At 45.1% G+C, this 15,584-nt stretch overlaps 1 protein-coding gene across 6 annotated transcripts in view; it reads right to left on the bottom strand.

Annotated features, from left to right (window-relative positions):
• ACER2 (alkaline ceramidase 2) overlaps window positions 1-15,584 on the bottom strand; it is a 71,787-nt gene that overhangs the window by 44,637 nt on the left and 11,566 nt on the right. For 4 of the 6 annotated variants that reach the window (XM_060155128.1, XM_060155129.1, XM_060155126.1 and 1 more), the window contains exons 4-5: window positions 10,875-11,012; window positions 2,048-2,185 (exon numbers count right to left, since the gene is read on the bottom strand). In XM_060155128.1, coding sequence (XP_060011111.1) covers window positions 2,048-2,185; window positions 10,875-11,012 — 276 coding nt within the window. Of the gene's footprint in view, window positions 1-1,031; window positions 1,178-2,047; window positions 2,186-8,234; window positions 8,656-10,874; window positions 11,013-15,584 lie in introns of those variants that run through there. The other 2 variants (XM_060155130.1, XM_060155125.1) reach the window with 2 other exon arrangements.

Genomic DNA, 15,584 nt, shown 5'->3' with positions numbered 1-15,584 from the left:
CCATGTGACAAAGAATTAAAATCCCTATCTTACAAAGAACCAAAAGACTAATCATCTCATAGGGTGTCTGGGATTAGCTTTAAATAATCCGGGTGTGGGTGGGTAGTGGGTGAAGGTGGCATGAATGAGATTGGCCTCATGTAGATACTACTGAAGCTAAGTGGTGCCTACCTGGGGGCCCCATGTATTATTCTCTGTACTTTTGAAAATGTTGCAAGTGTGCCCAATAAATGGCCTATAGGTAGTAAACAGTAACGACTGTCTCCTATGTGTCAGGCACTAGGTGCTGGATATAAACTTTTAAAAATGGAAACACTCCACAGGGATGATAAAGAAACTTAGAAGGCACATTTCAAAAGAGGAAAGATATAGTAATTTTACATTTGAAAAGATGCCCAACAAAATACTAATTTTTTAAAAAGACATGAAAATAAAATCTTTTCAGGTTAACAAAGACTTTTTTTAAAGTTACTAATATCCAGTATATGTGAAAGTGTATCTTACAGATTTTAGTAAAAAGTGTTAGTTGATATAATATCTCTGGATTTGGCAACATATTATAATTGAACCTAAGGACACAATTCAGGCATATGAACAAATACAGATGTTCATTACCAATTATTTGTAAAAGCGGAAAGTTAGAAATAACCTAAGTATCCATTAATAGAGAGGTTGGTAAATGAATTATAAAGTATCCATATTGTGAGGTATTAACTGGACACAAAAACTGTTGAAGATAATATAAACGCACTGGTAAGGAAAGCTGTCTATGATCTAATATTTAGTTTAAACAACAAAAGAAGGACCAATATGCATCATGTAGAGAATGATGTTATTTTTGCTTTTAAAAGGAGAATTGGAGAACTATGTATGTAAAGCACCTGGAAGGATACACTTCAGGCTGTTAACACTTGTTCTCTCTCTTTGGTGGACAGAGTTATGAAAGTCTCTCTTTCTATACTTACCTATTGTTTAAATTTGTTATAATAAATAAATATGTCACTTTACAACTGGATGAAAAAATGGTTCAACTTTGTTTTTGTTTTTATTTTGAGGCCACATCACACAGCACGTGCGATCTTAGTTCCCTGACCAGGGATCAAACCTGCGCCCCCTGCAGTGGACGCACAGAGTCTTAACCACTGGACCACAGGGGAAGTCTCAGAAAATGGTTCAACTTTGGGGGGAAAAAAAAAAAAACAACCTCAGAAAGTACACCAAATTTAGAAACAAATTAAGTTGGAATCCAAGTTATTACAGTCGACTTTTTGAATTTTACTTAAATCACTGTATGATAAGGGAGCTTGGATCGATTAAAAACGTACTATATCTTCAGTGAGATCCCATTTACACAGGTGGATACATTTATCAAAATTTACCAGACTACACAGTTAAAACCTGTGCATCTGATCATTCCCAGGAAGAAAACCACTGGATTTCCTCCTCAGCTTTCTGAGTACGGGATTCTGCGTGCTGTTCTGTAGCTTTCTTTTTCTTACCAGTGTATCCTGAGCCTTCTAAGCTGTAGATGCTCCAATTCCCCATCACTGAGTTCCTAGACTGGTTTGTTGTCACCAGGTGGGTGATCCTGAACAAAGCCAAAGACACTGTCCCTAGGTGACCCGTGAGGCCCAGGCTGGTCACTCAGGCTCAAAAGGCGTGCTTGGTTCCCATTCAGGACCGTCCTATCCCCACACCACATCTGTCCCAAGCCTTCGCCACCTTCCCCCACCCTGGCGATCTAGCTAGAGCTCAGGTTACGGATTCAAGTTCCAAGCTCCTTTCTGCTTTAATAATGGAACTAGAGGTGAGAGACCACAGACATGAAGCACAATTAGGTCTGTTTGTTCCGGCTAAGCCTGCTCCCTGGAGCTGTTGCTGCTTTTTCTATCGCTTCTGAAATGTCTGACAGTCTACTTGAGGAGAGGAGGCACCCAGGCTCAGCTCTGTCCCCTGTGTACATCTGCGCCCCGCGCAGGGAGAACGGAGTGACAGCGAGGGTAGACCCTGCCTGGTGACCACCCACCCCACCACGAGCGGGGCTCACCACACGCAGTGCAGGTAGGGAAAGTGGAAGGACGACAGCAGCTCACAGAAGGCCCGGTCACTGATCCAGCAGAAGAGGGCGAGGGTCCACCAGAGGCCCGAGAAGAGGCCCAGCTTAAAAACACGCACGTTGTCACACCTGCCCGGGGATGCAGAGAACAGCTCGTGTCAGTCCTGGCTCCTGTTACCTTGCTGGCCACTTCTTCTCTGCTTCCTCTTGCCTCCCTGGCCCCTTGGCACCGGGGTTCCCACCCAACGCCCCGTCACACGTGCTCACGGATGTAAACACCGTATGTACCCTGATGGCTCAAAAAGCCACACTCCTCACCGAGGCCTCTCCTTGACTCCAGACTTAACAAACCACATGTCACATTCTTGACATGTCCACCCGATGCCCAGTGTTGATCTAAAGTTTACACGTCTACAACGTACTCCTAAATCCTTCCTTCTGCCCAATGCCCGTCCTTCTCCCAGCCCTCTCAGGAAGAGGTCACTCTGTGCTTTCAGGACCTCAGGCCAAGAATTCTGGAATCCTTGTTCTCTTTCTCACCCACCCCACATCCAATCCATCAGCCCCTCAATATATATCCAAAATCTGACCTCTTTCCATCACGTCCACCTGGGTCCAAGCCACCATCATCTCCTGCCTGAGTTACAGCCACTGCCTCCATCCAACCCCGCTCCTACAGTCACCTCTCAACACCCTGCCCAAAAGCCTCCGACTGCTTCCCTTCTCCCAGAGGGCAAGCCAAAGTGCTCACGGAGGCCACGAGGCCCCAGTGTGCTGGCTTCTCCTCTGTGCTCCACCCCCGTCCTCCATACTCTGCCCCTCACTGCCTCTGCTCATCAAACCCCCCAGGGACCTCTGCCATTCCTCCAAAATCCTGGGCACATTCCCCCAGGCCTTAGCACTTGCCGTTCCTGCCACCTGGAATGCTGTTCCCAGATATACACGCGGCTCGCCACCTCCAAGTCTTTGCTCAGATGTCACTCAGTGAGCCCTCTGCTGAGCACTGTTCCTAACAATCGCACCACCTGTTTCTACCCCCTAAGTGACCCTCGCGATCACCTTCCTCCCTCCTCTAGTTCTCTCTAGCGACTACAGCCCCGCTGACATCCTCCGTGTTTTCCTTATATATTTAAGACCTATCTCCTACCAGCAGGTAAGCTGCTCACTGCTGCACCTCCAGCCCCTGGGACAGCGCCAGGCACATAGGAGACTCACAGCACTCCTGAACGCACGCTGGAACAAAAGGGTTTCTGAAATAAACCCCAACAGCTCAAAGGAAATTTCAGCTGCCGTTCTCTTTCCTTGTCACCAAATGGCTCGCGAAGTGGGTGACTTCTATTCCTAGGGAGAAATGCCCAGAGGCAGCTGGTGGCTGAGGGTCCTCTGAACCCTCCCTCAGGGTCTCTTTCCCTTAAAGGACTGCTCCCCGGTCAGTCAAGCTCGCTCACTCTCAGGGTCAGCACTGGTTCATATTTGTTGAACGAGTAGACGGTGTCAGAAGCCTGACTTCCTGGGACCTTTCCCAGCTGCCTGACAGAAACATGAGTAAAAGCGGCAGTGAAAACGGGATGGACAGCAGGCTCAGAGAGACCCGCTCAAAAAACAAACTGAGAAACCCTGTCGGTAGGAGGGCTAAATGCACCACCTGAAAAAATTTTTGAAAGAATTAATAGAGCCCACGACAGAAGTAGTGAGTACTTTCCAGTTTAGTGACAAAAACAGAGATGAACAATTTCCATTTTCCCTCTTCTCTTCAGCACACTCTCCTCTGAACGGCTCACCCTTGGACCCGCGGCCCCTCTCCCAGAGCCCTGTCCCCTCACTCCGCCCATTTTTCTCCACCCCTGCAGGTCTCAGCTTCAAAGGCACTTTCTCAAATAGACTTTCTCTGACAGCCCAAGTACCATCGAACTCCCCCATCACATTCTCTCCTGGGGCCCTGCCATCTTCCCTCATAACATGCATCACAAGCTGAGAGTGTGTATTTGTTTAAGTGTTTGTTAATACCTAGTATCCGCCTAGACTGTAAGACCAGTGAGCGCAGGAACTAGGCCTACTCTTTTACTAATGTATATCCAGCATCTAGCAACAGTGCCTGGTCCAGAATAAGCACACTTAAAAATAAGGCTTGCTCCATGAACAGATAAAACTGTCCTTCACTTCTTTATTTTAACTGCCTCCTAGTGATCTGAGCAGAACATTTTTTTAGATTAAAAAAACAAAACAGTAACAATATTGATTGGGTACCAAATTCTCAGAATCCACACCAGGCACTGTACAAGGCAAAATAAGCAGGCCTGGGCTTCCCTGGTGGTGCAGTGGTTAAGAATCTGCCTGCCAATGCAGGAGACATGGGTTCGAGCCTGGGTCTGGGAAGATCCCACATGCCGCGGAGCAACTAAGCTCGTGTGCCACAACTACTGAGCCTGCGCTCGAGGGCCCATGAGCCACAACTACTGAGCCCATGTACCACAACTACTGAAGCCCGCACGCCTAGAGCCCGTGCTCTGCAGCAAGAGAAGCCACCACAATGAGAAGCCCGCGCACCACAGCGAAGCTCGCAGCAACCAGAGAAAAGCCCGCATGCGGCAACGAAGACCCAACGCAGCCAAAAATAAAATAAAAATTTATAAAAAATAATAATAATAAACAGGCCTCTTGCCATGTTAAAAGGTAAAATGAAAACTAACAAAAACAAGCATCAACAAATATGTAGACAGTTAGCCTGGTGTAACAGGAACTATGTAAGCTCAATTTAACTAAACCTAGGAAATCTGGCTTAAAGGCCACACCAGCACAGAGAGCTGCAGATGCAGTGTACGTGGCAAGAGAGGCTGAAAGGCAGGTGGTCACGGAAGAGGCGGGGCGGGGCTGACACTTGTGAAGCAGGGAGGAAAAACAAAGTCCTGCAGAGTCAGGGACTCAGGGCACCTGGTACTGACCCTTTCTCTGCTTCTAGAGACACAGGTTCTGCTGTACACCACTAACAAGGGCTACGTGAACTTGAGGCTTGCCCAAACCTGCGCTCCGTCAGGTTTTATCCCCACTTTTCAGGGCTTATATCACAATGTCAATGTAACGTTAAACGGGAAAAGCAGGACACAAGTCATATATATACACACATGTGTATCAGGACCCTATTTTAGGATAGAAAAACTGAGAGGATGGCTGTCGTTTCTTCTCTTCTTGACCCTTTGTTGTGCTCTCAAGGTTTTCCTTAACAATAAATTCACTCCTATAATCAGAAAAAGTCTATTTCAAAATATTCTCAACACAGCTGAGTCACTTGGTGATGTGACAACACAAATGTCAGTCACTGTCAGGTCATGACCCCCAGACATAAGAAAATTTTGTTTCCTCCTGGTCTGAGAGAAGGTTTAATAAGGACAATGAATGTATGAAAAGACTAGAAACAAGCTCTAGGAATGAGGCTAATGAGAAATGGAAAGGTAAAAAACAGCCCCTCCCCTATCTGTTCTGAGCAGAGGGAGGTGGGATGAGGAACATTTAGCTGAGACATGGCAGATCATTGCTGATGACAAGCAGGGAACACTCTGGAAGGACATGACAAGAGCGACAGGGCATCTTCTTGCTGGGGATGTTATCAAAGCAGGCCAACAAGCATCTTCTCTTTCCTCTCCGGGACTTGAGTGGGAAGTGTGACACAGCAGTGTATGGGGTCCTCGTCCCTGCCCATGTGGAGTTACGTCAAGCAGAGGAGACAGACATTGAGCAAAACAACAGCACGAATACTTTTTAAATTACAACCAAGATGGGGGCCATAAAGGAGAAGTATGGGATGCTCTGAGAGCATATAAATGGTTGAGCCAAAACCTGAAGGATGAGCAGAAATGAACCAAGCAAGAGGGTCAGAAAGAAGGGACAGCATGCACCCAGACCTGGAGCCGGGAGGAGCCAGGCCCCCTTGGGGACACGGAAGGTCAGAATGGCTGGAGGACAGAATGTAAGGGGAGCTTTGTGGGGGAGAGATCCACAGGCAGGGACCACGTGGAGGATTTTGAACTTTGACCTAATTGTGATGCCAACCAATAGAAAAATAATGATGATCAGATGAGATGACTGGGGAAGGAAGAGGAAGCCAGACCTCCGGCTTGAGCAAATGGGTAAATGGTGCTCTAATTTACTGAGGCTGGAAATATTAAGAGAGCCAGAACTGGAAAGGGAGATCAGGAATCTGGGTTTGGATAAGTTGGATTTGAGATGCCTGTGACACGTGGAGTTGGAGAGGTCAGGCAGGCAGCTAGATACACAGTGGTGGAGTAGAAGGAAGGACTGGGTTAGAGCCATTTGCATACGTACAGGAATTAAAGCCATGGAGTAGACGAGAGGTTGTAGGGGGAAATATAGTGGGAGAAAAGCAGAGAGGTGAGGGTGTACCTTATGGGGTCCCTACATGGACAGGTGCATAGAAAAGAAGGAACTTACAAGAGGGGCTTGAGAGGACCTGCCGCAGAGTTGGTAGAAACTCAGGAGGGCGTGGTGTCATAGGAATCACGGGAAAGAATGTTCCAAGGATGAGGGGGTGAATTGTGCAGAGAGCTGAGATTCAGGAGGACAGAAAAATGACCATTGGATGCACAACCAAGAGGGTTTGGGTATTGAAGTGGGAACAGAAGCCAGATTGGAGTGGCTTGAAGACTAAATGAGAGGTGATGGATGGAGACAATTTTATTTATTTATGTGTGTGTGTGTGTGTGTGTGTGTGGCCACGCCACACGGCTTCCAGGATCTTAGTTCCTCGACCAGGGATTGAACCCGGGCCACAGCCGTGAAAGCTCCGAGTGCTAACCACTGGACCGGCCAGGGAATTCCCTGGAGACAACTTTTAAATAAGTGTGGCTGTGACAGACAGGAGAGAGAAAGGGTGATGGCTGGAGACAGACGTGACTGAGTCCAGGTTTGGGTGTTAGAGAAGATGGGGGAGACTCAAACATGGCTGCAGGCTAATGGGATGGATCCTTTGGAGAGGGAGGGATGACACAGTAGACAACTTACGGGGGTAAACTAAGCATAGGAGAAGAGGGAATTATCAAGGGGCAGAAAGGCTGACCCTAGGTGGAAGCGGGGATGCTTCCCATGATACGGCAATCTGCTAATGTCGTGATGAAGACCAATTAGCAGTAGTGAGGACTAGCTTTTTAGGGGCCAAGATTTTAAGTATGGAACAGAAATTGTTTCCTCTGTAGTTACTTGTAAAGGTTGGAATATTAAAGAAAGATATGTTTCCCTGCTTAAAGATCACAGTTGTGAAGCAGAATTTAAACCTTAAAATCATCTGCCCTAACCACTTGTCTTTCATTTGCTCTTGTTTAGGTAATATGAATTTAAAAGTTGCCCTTTCCTTAGCTATTTTTTAACAAAATTATAGACTAAAACAGATGATTAGACTCAGGAGTTAAAAATGACAACAAGATTGCAATGAATTCTCAAGAAACATAGCTAAGTGCAGAACATTCTATTAACTTCAAGCCTAACAGCAGGCAGCACCACTGGACTGACTAATACAAATCCATCCAGATGTCTTTATAGGCAATTTATCGGGTTGGCCAAAAAGTGCCTTCAGTTTTTAAGTAAAAATAAGAGACACATTTTTCATTTTCACCCAGAACTTTATTGAACATATTCACCCTTTTGTTCCACTACCTTCTGCCATTTTTCAGGCAACTTCATAATTCCACTTTCGCAAAATGTTTTATCTTTTTGAGCACCTGTTCCAGGTACCTTTTACAGTCTTCCAGGGAATTGAAATTTTTTCCAGTAAGAGAATTTTGTAAACACCAAAATAAATGGAAATCTAAATAGACATTTCTCCAAAGAAAACATACAGATGGCCAGAAAGCACATGAAAAGATGCTCAACATCACTAATTATCAAAAAAAAAAAAATGCAAATCAGAACTACAGTGAGGTATCACCTGACAGCAGTCAGAATGGCCATCATCAAAAAGTCTACAAACAATAAATGCTGGAGAGGGTGTGGAGAAAAGGGAACACTCTTGCACTCTTGGTGGGAATGTAAATTGATACAGCCACTATGGAGAACAGTATGGAGGTTCCTCACAAAACTAAAAATAGAACTACCATGTGACCCAGCAATCCCACTACTGGGCATATATCCTGAGGAAACCATAATTCAAATAGAGTCATGTACCCAATGTTCATTGCAGCTGTATTTACAATGGCCAGGACATGGAAGCAACCTAAGTGTCCATCGACAGAGGAATGGATAAAGACGATGTGGCACATATATACAATGGAATATTACTTAGCCAAAATTTTTAATCTTTTTGAGCAAAGAACTGTTCCAGATGCCTTTTACAGTCTTCCAGGGAAATGAAAATTCTTCTGTTAGGAGAAGTTTGTGAAGACCGAAATAAATGGAAATCCGAAGGTGCAACGTCTGGTGAATACGATGGATGAATCAGAACTTCCCAGCCAAGCTGTAACAGTTTTTGCCTGGTCATCAAAGAAACATGCGGTCTTGCGTTATCCTGATGGAAGCTTATGCGTTTTCTGTTGACTAATTCCAGATGCTTTTCGCCGAGTGCTGCTTTCAGTTGGTCTAACTGGGAGCAGTATCTGTTGGAATTAACCGTTTGGTTTTCCAGAAGGAGCTCATAATACGGGACTCCCTTCCAATCCCACCATATACACAACATCACCTTCTTTGGATGAAGGTGTGGTTGGTCGTGGTTCATTTCGCTTGCCCCACGATCTCTCCCATTCCACATTATTGTACAGCATCCACTGTTCATTGCCCGTCACGATTTGTTTTAAAAATGGAAGGTTTTCATTACATTTAAGCAGAGAATAGCATGCAGAAATACGGTCAAGAAGGTTTTCCTTGCTTAACTTACGTGGAACCCAAACATCAAAGCCATGAACATAACCAAGCTGGTGCAAATGATTTTCAACGCTTGATTTGGATATTTTGAGTATGTCGGCTGTCTCCCTCATGGTATAACGTTGACTGTTCTCAATTAACGTCTCGATTTGATCACTATCAACTTCACCTGGTGTACCCGACCGGGGAGCATCATCCAGTGAGAAATCTCCAGAACGAAACTTCACAAACCCTTTTGACATGTTCGATCAGTCACAGCACCTTCTCCATAAACTGCACAAATCTTTTCTTGCATTTTGGTTGCATTTTTACCTTTCTTGAAATAATAAAGCATAGTCAGCCAAAAATGTTGCTTTTTTTGGTCCATCTTCAATATTAAAATGGCCACAAAAATTCACCAATTTTAGTAAGTCTTTTTTTAAATTTATTTTTGGCTGCACTGGGTCTTGGCTGCTGTGCACAGGCTTTCTCTAGTTACGGCGTGCGGGGACTACTCTTCGTCGCGGTGCGCGGGCTTCCCGTTGCGGTGGCTTCTCTTGTTGCAGAACACGGGATCTAGGCGCACGGGCTTCAGTAGTTGTGGCTCACGGGCTCTAGGGCGCAGGCTCAGCAGTTGTGGCACACAGCCTCAGTAGTTGTGGCGCACGGGCTTAGCTGCTCCGCAGCATGTGGGATCTTCCTGGACCAGGGCTCAAACCCGCATCCTCCGCATTGGCAGGTGGATTCTTAACCACTGCGCCACCAGGGAAGTCCCGATAAGTGGTTTTTTTTAAATGCACGCTGATATGACAGCTGTCACATACAATCTAACAAAATTGTTTTGAATGAAGTTAAAGACAACTAAGTGCTACTAGAGCCATCTTATGGAAAAAAACGAATGAAACTTTTGGCCAACCCAATAATTGTTTTCCAAAGAGTTTTAAGATCTGTTAGTGTTCTGGAGTTTTAAGATCTGTTAGTGTTCTGAAATGGGTCTCTTACTTCCCAGGCCCGTGAAGGCTACTCAAAGCCGACAAGACAAAACAAGACAAGACAGGGCAGAGTCTTTCCACTGCCAGCCAGCAAGTTTAAATACCTCTTCAACCACCTCTGTCCCTACCTGGTATTGCTAATAATCAAAACAACACACAGAGACAAAGCAATGGAAGGAAATATATACATGTCTCCACTCAAAACAAAGACTGAGAGAAAGCTTATAACACATTACACAGAGAAACTCTCACTAAGGTAGATAAATGTAAGACTTCAATTAAGAGCATCTATGTCCATGACCATGAGTCATGAATTAAAATGGATGTCTACAAGTGAGTGCAGAGAAAAAGAAGCATTTTCAAAGAGTATTACAATAAGGGCAGCGGTTGAGTTGTGTTTTAATTGGGGCTGAATAAGACAGTCATAAACGCACAAGAGCTAAACTAAAATGTTTCTGGATATCAACCTGAACTCTGCACATAAAACTTCCCAAAAGAAAATGCTTATGCAAACAGCAAAGGCTTTACCTGATAGACTGTAAGAAACTAGGCCTCAGAGAAAGTAGCAGTGCTGCTTTGTATATAGACATTCATTTCTTTTTCCTTCTGTATGTAAATGCAATAGCCTCTCTAGGACTTTGCTTTCCTCCTTATTCTTGTCACATGAGCACATCTATTCTCCTTTCTACAGAATTAACTCTAGGCAGCTTGGTCTAGGCACTCACCAGGTCCTTGAGATGTTTCCTCCTAAGCTAGTTTCGAACCATTGGGATGCATTGCATACACTGCTCCCCTCTTTCTGAAAATGAGATCATTAACATTTTGAACCAAACCAGGCAACTTGATGCTAATCCAAAAGTCAGGAACTACTCTTTGTGAGGGGTAACTCCTCTTCCACATTCAAGGGCAGTAAAAGAACCAGGAGCTGGTTTGCTCCTACCCCAGGGGCAGCCTCAGGGCCAGGCAGGAAGACCTGCACCCACCTCCTTAGCTCAGCAACGAGCAGCGCCGTGCAAGGAACCCCCAGGGTCATCAGAGAGATGTTGTTGATGGCAGGCTTGACAAACGCCAGGCACGTTGTAACTGCAGACAGGACGCAGACCACCGCCTTGAACCTGCCCCTGCATGGGTGAAAGCAAACCAAATCCATTAGCAAAGGAGGTCGTGTTGGTTTGTTGAATGCTGGCAAAGTACGGGCACTGATGGGAGTGCAAGCTCAAAAGACATTCCACACTGAGTACCAGGAACCTAAAAAACCATTCTCGTGCACTGGCTCAGTTATTCTAGGAATTTATCCTCAGGAAACAATAAGAAATTTTCAAAATATTTAGCCATGAAAATGGTAAAATTAAAATCAACCTAAATCCCTAAGGGTGAGATATGAATACTTGATTTTTTTTTAGTGGCATTTCTCTGTATGTTTTTTTCAGATGTTTTACAGCATGATTGGGCAAACTCTCTCTGTAAAGGGTCAGATAGTAAATATTTTAGGTTTTGCAGGTCACAGGGTCTCTGCCTCAGCTACTCAACTCTGCCACTGTGGACAGCAAGTAAGCAAATGGGCATGGCTATGCACCAATAAAACTTGATTTGCAAAAACAGGCAAGGGGCCCATCTGGCCGAAGAACATGGTTTGCCAACCCCTGTTCTACAAGGTGAACATGTATGACCTTTATCAGAAAAACAGAGACCATTTACAAACCATAAAACTTCCTAGATTAAAAGAAAAAAATGCCCTATGTGTCTAGCACACAAAAGTCTAAAATTCTAGCGTCTATATTTACTGACAATCCAGTCTAGTATGCATTGGAATTTTGCGTTAGGTTTTCGACATGACAAATCTTAGAAAAATAATCCACACCATCCTTACACCCTTCAGTGAAGGCGCTTTCGGTAGCAAGATCTAGAAGTGGCGACGTGACCCTGGACATGCTCCTTCTTCCCTCCCTGGGACTCCGTTTCCTTATCTACAAATTTCCTGTCTAGTCTGGACTAGATGATCTCAAAGGCCATAGCCATGACTGAAATTTAGGGGCACATGATTTTCCTGAAGTTTCTGTTATTCCTCATTAGCACAATTTACTTTGGCCAAAAGCCCTGGAAAGGGTCACAGTTAGGAAGCTAATCTGAATGAAATTCCATTATAAAGAAATCAAAGTGCATTGAAACCTTCAAAATACAAATGGATCAGGGCTTCCCTGGTGGCGCAGTGGTTGAGGGTCCGCCTGCCGATGCAGGGGACGCGGGTTCGTGCCCCGGTTCAGGAAGATCCCACATGCCGCGGAGCGGCTGGGCCCGTGAGCCATGGCCGCTGAGCCTGCCCGTCCGGAGCCTGTGCTCCGCAGCGGGAAGGGCCGGGCCGCAATGGTGAGAGGCCCGCGTACCAGAAAACAAAACAAACAAACAAAAAAACAAATGGATCTCTTAAAGAGGAACACCACTTATCATCAAGGCACAGGAAATCATTGATCAAGCTGCCAACATTCTGACTGGAATGAACAGGAATTGTAGCCCTGAACTTCGACCAGAGGGAAAATATATGTATATGGGAAAGGATCCAGGCAGCAAATCCTCAGGAGAACCGTGTTCTTTTCCTGGCCTTGCCGGCATCCTTCAGCTACCGGATAAAAGTCTGCGACACAGCCTGAGGACGGCAGCGTGACAGGCCCCAGCCCTGAGCATGCGCATGGCCCTTGGGGACCCACGGTAACTCTGTTACTGGGTTTGAGGTTCTGTGACACGTCCAGGCTTTTTTGCCTTTTAGACTGCATAAACACATAATCAGATACTTCCAAATTGCATCATCTCTCTGTAGCCAATGGTTTAGGACTCAGGCACAGGACACGGAGGGCAACATGAGACCCACTATGTTCACATTCTGCCTCCATCACTTAGCAGTGCTGGGGTCTTTGGCAAGTCACTAAAACTCCCCAGGCTTCAGGTGTTCCGTATGGAAATCAAGACACTGGCCCCATGGTGTTCATACAAGCATTAAAGCACTCAACACAGAGCCTGGTACATGGTGTGTGCTAATAAAATCCATTATTTCTGTTATCATGACCATCCTTTGAGAAGAAATGTTATTTTACATAACATCGTTGTTGATAATATCACACGCAGGGAAAACCTGACTGAGCTGGTGCTGCAATCAGCAAAGGCTCTATATAGTTCTGCCGAAGAGTTCAAAGGCAACAAGCTTGACGAAGCATGCTTTTTCTAAGGGGAACGTGGGCAGACACTTCCCTACCACTCCCCAGAGGGTGTGGAGGAATGCACTTCTGGAAGGCAGCTTAACCAATGAGGACATCGTGTGAATGCACGATTCTGCAACCAGCAGAAGTCAACAGAGGTCACCAGCCGACCCCACAGTCACCAGAGGCCCTGAGGACAGAAAGAGCTAGAAATAACCCGGAAGCAAGGGGTCCCCATCGGGTGTTTTCTAAACAACCCTTACTGTGGCCTCTGTTCCTGTTTTCAACTTTCCAGCCCATTATGGGCTCAAACTGAACACAAGGTCAGGGAACCCTTAGCACCCCTTCTTCCTGTATTCCCCAAACCAAAATCTAGCAACCAAATACCATCATCATAATATTATTATAATAATGCTGTTACTGTTCTTATCATTAGCTACCCTTTAAAGCAATGGTTTTCAGCCCTATCAGGCCCTGAGCTCCTTTTTTATATCAAATGTTTGGTAATGCCCCCTTTACTCTTCTGAAGTGAAATAGAATTTATGGATGATAAAACCTCCCATCACTGGGGCCACCAAAAACATGTCCGTAAACTTCCCAGATGGCCTGCATGGGATAGAAATGTCCCTGGCTAAGATCCACTGCTTTAAACTCCCCTTTAAGACTAAAATATAACCTACTTAGAACAAGCCCCTGATACTCACAGGACTCCAGCATTTGGTCCTGGAAGGTCCACCCCCGTCATTTTCTAAGGAACTGACACAGCCCAGAGAGTCTGAGATGGAGGCCCCAGGTTATCCAGGCAGAGAGAGAGCAGGACAGGGAAACCTCAGCCTGCAACCTTGCTATTCAGGATTCAAAAAATGAACTGGATCATAAAGTGAGGGCTGTCCCTACATTTTGTAGACACAACATCATAAAAACCAAGATAAATTCTTTAGAAAATGGATACAATTAGCCTACAAAAGGCCTTTTTCTCAAAACAAAAATGTCAATTTTTTTTTTAATTTTTTTTTTTTTTTTTTTTTTTTTGCGGTATGCGGGCCTCTCACTGTTGTGGCCTCTCCCGTTGCGGAGCACAGGCTCCGGACGCGCAGGCTCAGCGGCCATGGCTCACGGGCCCAGCCGCTCTGCGGCATGTGGGATCTTCCCGGACCAGGACACGAACCCGCGTCCCCTGCATCAGCAGGTGGACTCTCAACCACTGTGCCACCAGGGAAGCCCCAAATTATTAATAACCATCAACAGCTCAGTGTATATCCTGACAATTCTTCAGACATTCCAGGCAAGATGAAAGACAGCCCTTTTTTTAAAAATCCCACCAATTACTTCTATTTACATATGAACTTTGATAATTTCCCTGCCGTTCTAGATATCTTTATCTTCAAAACTCTTACCTGTATTAGCCATTCATAAAAACTTCTAGCATTTAGTCTTTACTCTGTAAGAGACACTATATTATACACTTGATATGATTTTCCCGTATATTTCTAACCCCTAAAGTAGATACTTTTACTATCTCCACTTTACAGATGAGCAAAATGAGGTAACAGAACTTAAAAAAAAAAACTGGATTGTTATTGAAATCCGTATTTGTCTGATCCAAAGTCACTTAGTCAACACATTCTCCCCTCTCTTCTCTAGAAATCTCACACTGAAACCACTCCTAATAGGTTTTTAGAAATATTCCAGCAAAGTCTAGATCACTGAAAAAAAAAGTGGGGGGCTGAGGGGAGACAAATCTTAACTATCGTGTAAGTTCAGGCAGTTAAAACACACACTCCCCAGTCTCCAGAATTCCTGGTTTTGACCCGAAATCTTTGGTGTAGCCTGCCATTCCACTGCAGAGCTGCCACCTGTCCCCGCATCATGGGTGGTGAAGCCCACACAGAGGGGTTTGGGTTTCTGGCCTTCTTGCTCTCCCCACCACTGGCAAATTGAAGGCCAACAAATAGAGCTGAAATCCTTATTTACAGTGAGCTATAACATGCACCTTTTCTTTCTTTGCTCGTTAAAATTAGCAATGTTCATTCTCTCCTTCAGTTGGTATGCATAGCTCAGAAATGCTGGGCAGAAATTTCCACGTGCCATTGGTAATAATGAAAGCTAACTTTAAGCACTGACCATGTTCTTAGTACTCTACAGAGTGCTCTGCAGGATCATCTCACAAGAACTCTGAGGTGAACACCATGAATCACCTAATTCTACAGATGAGGAAACAGAAAGTTGAAGAGTCAAGACAAGTTATACAGTTCGTAAGCAGGGAAGCTAGGAATCAAACCCAGGTGGGTCTCCAAAGCCAAGGATATAGACATATAGGGTGCTCAGTGCCTCCAAAGGACTCTCCCCAAACTGAAGGCAGAGAGTTCACATCTTCAGCAGAGAAAGGCTGCAGAGTGCTGGCGATGGAAGAGTCCCAGGTGGTCACAGACCCCCCTGCCTCAAAATGTGTTTCATTATTAAAGTCGGTAAGTTTTCATTACTACAGCATTGCCCCATTTT

This window comes from Lagenorhynchus albirostris, chromosome 7 (genome assembly GCF_949774975.1).
Source record: "Lagenorhynchus albirostris chromosome 7, mLagAlb1.1, whole genome shotgun sequence".
NCBI lineage: Eukaryota > Metazoa > Chordata > Mammalia > Artiodactyla > Delphinidae > Lagenorhynchus > Lagenorhynchus albirostris.
This window is presented reverse-complemented; position numbering and strand designations above follow the sequence as displayed.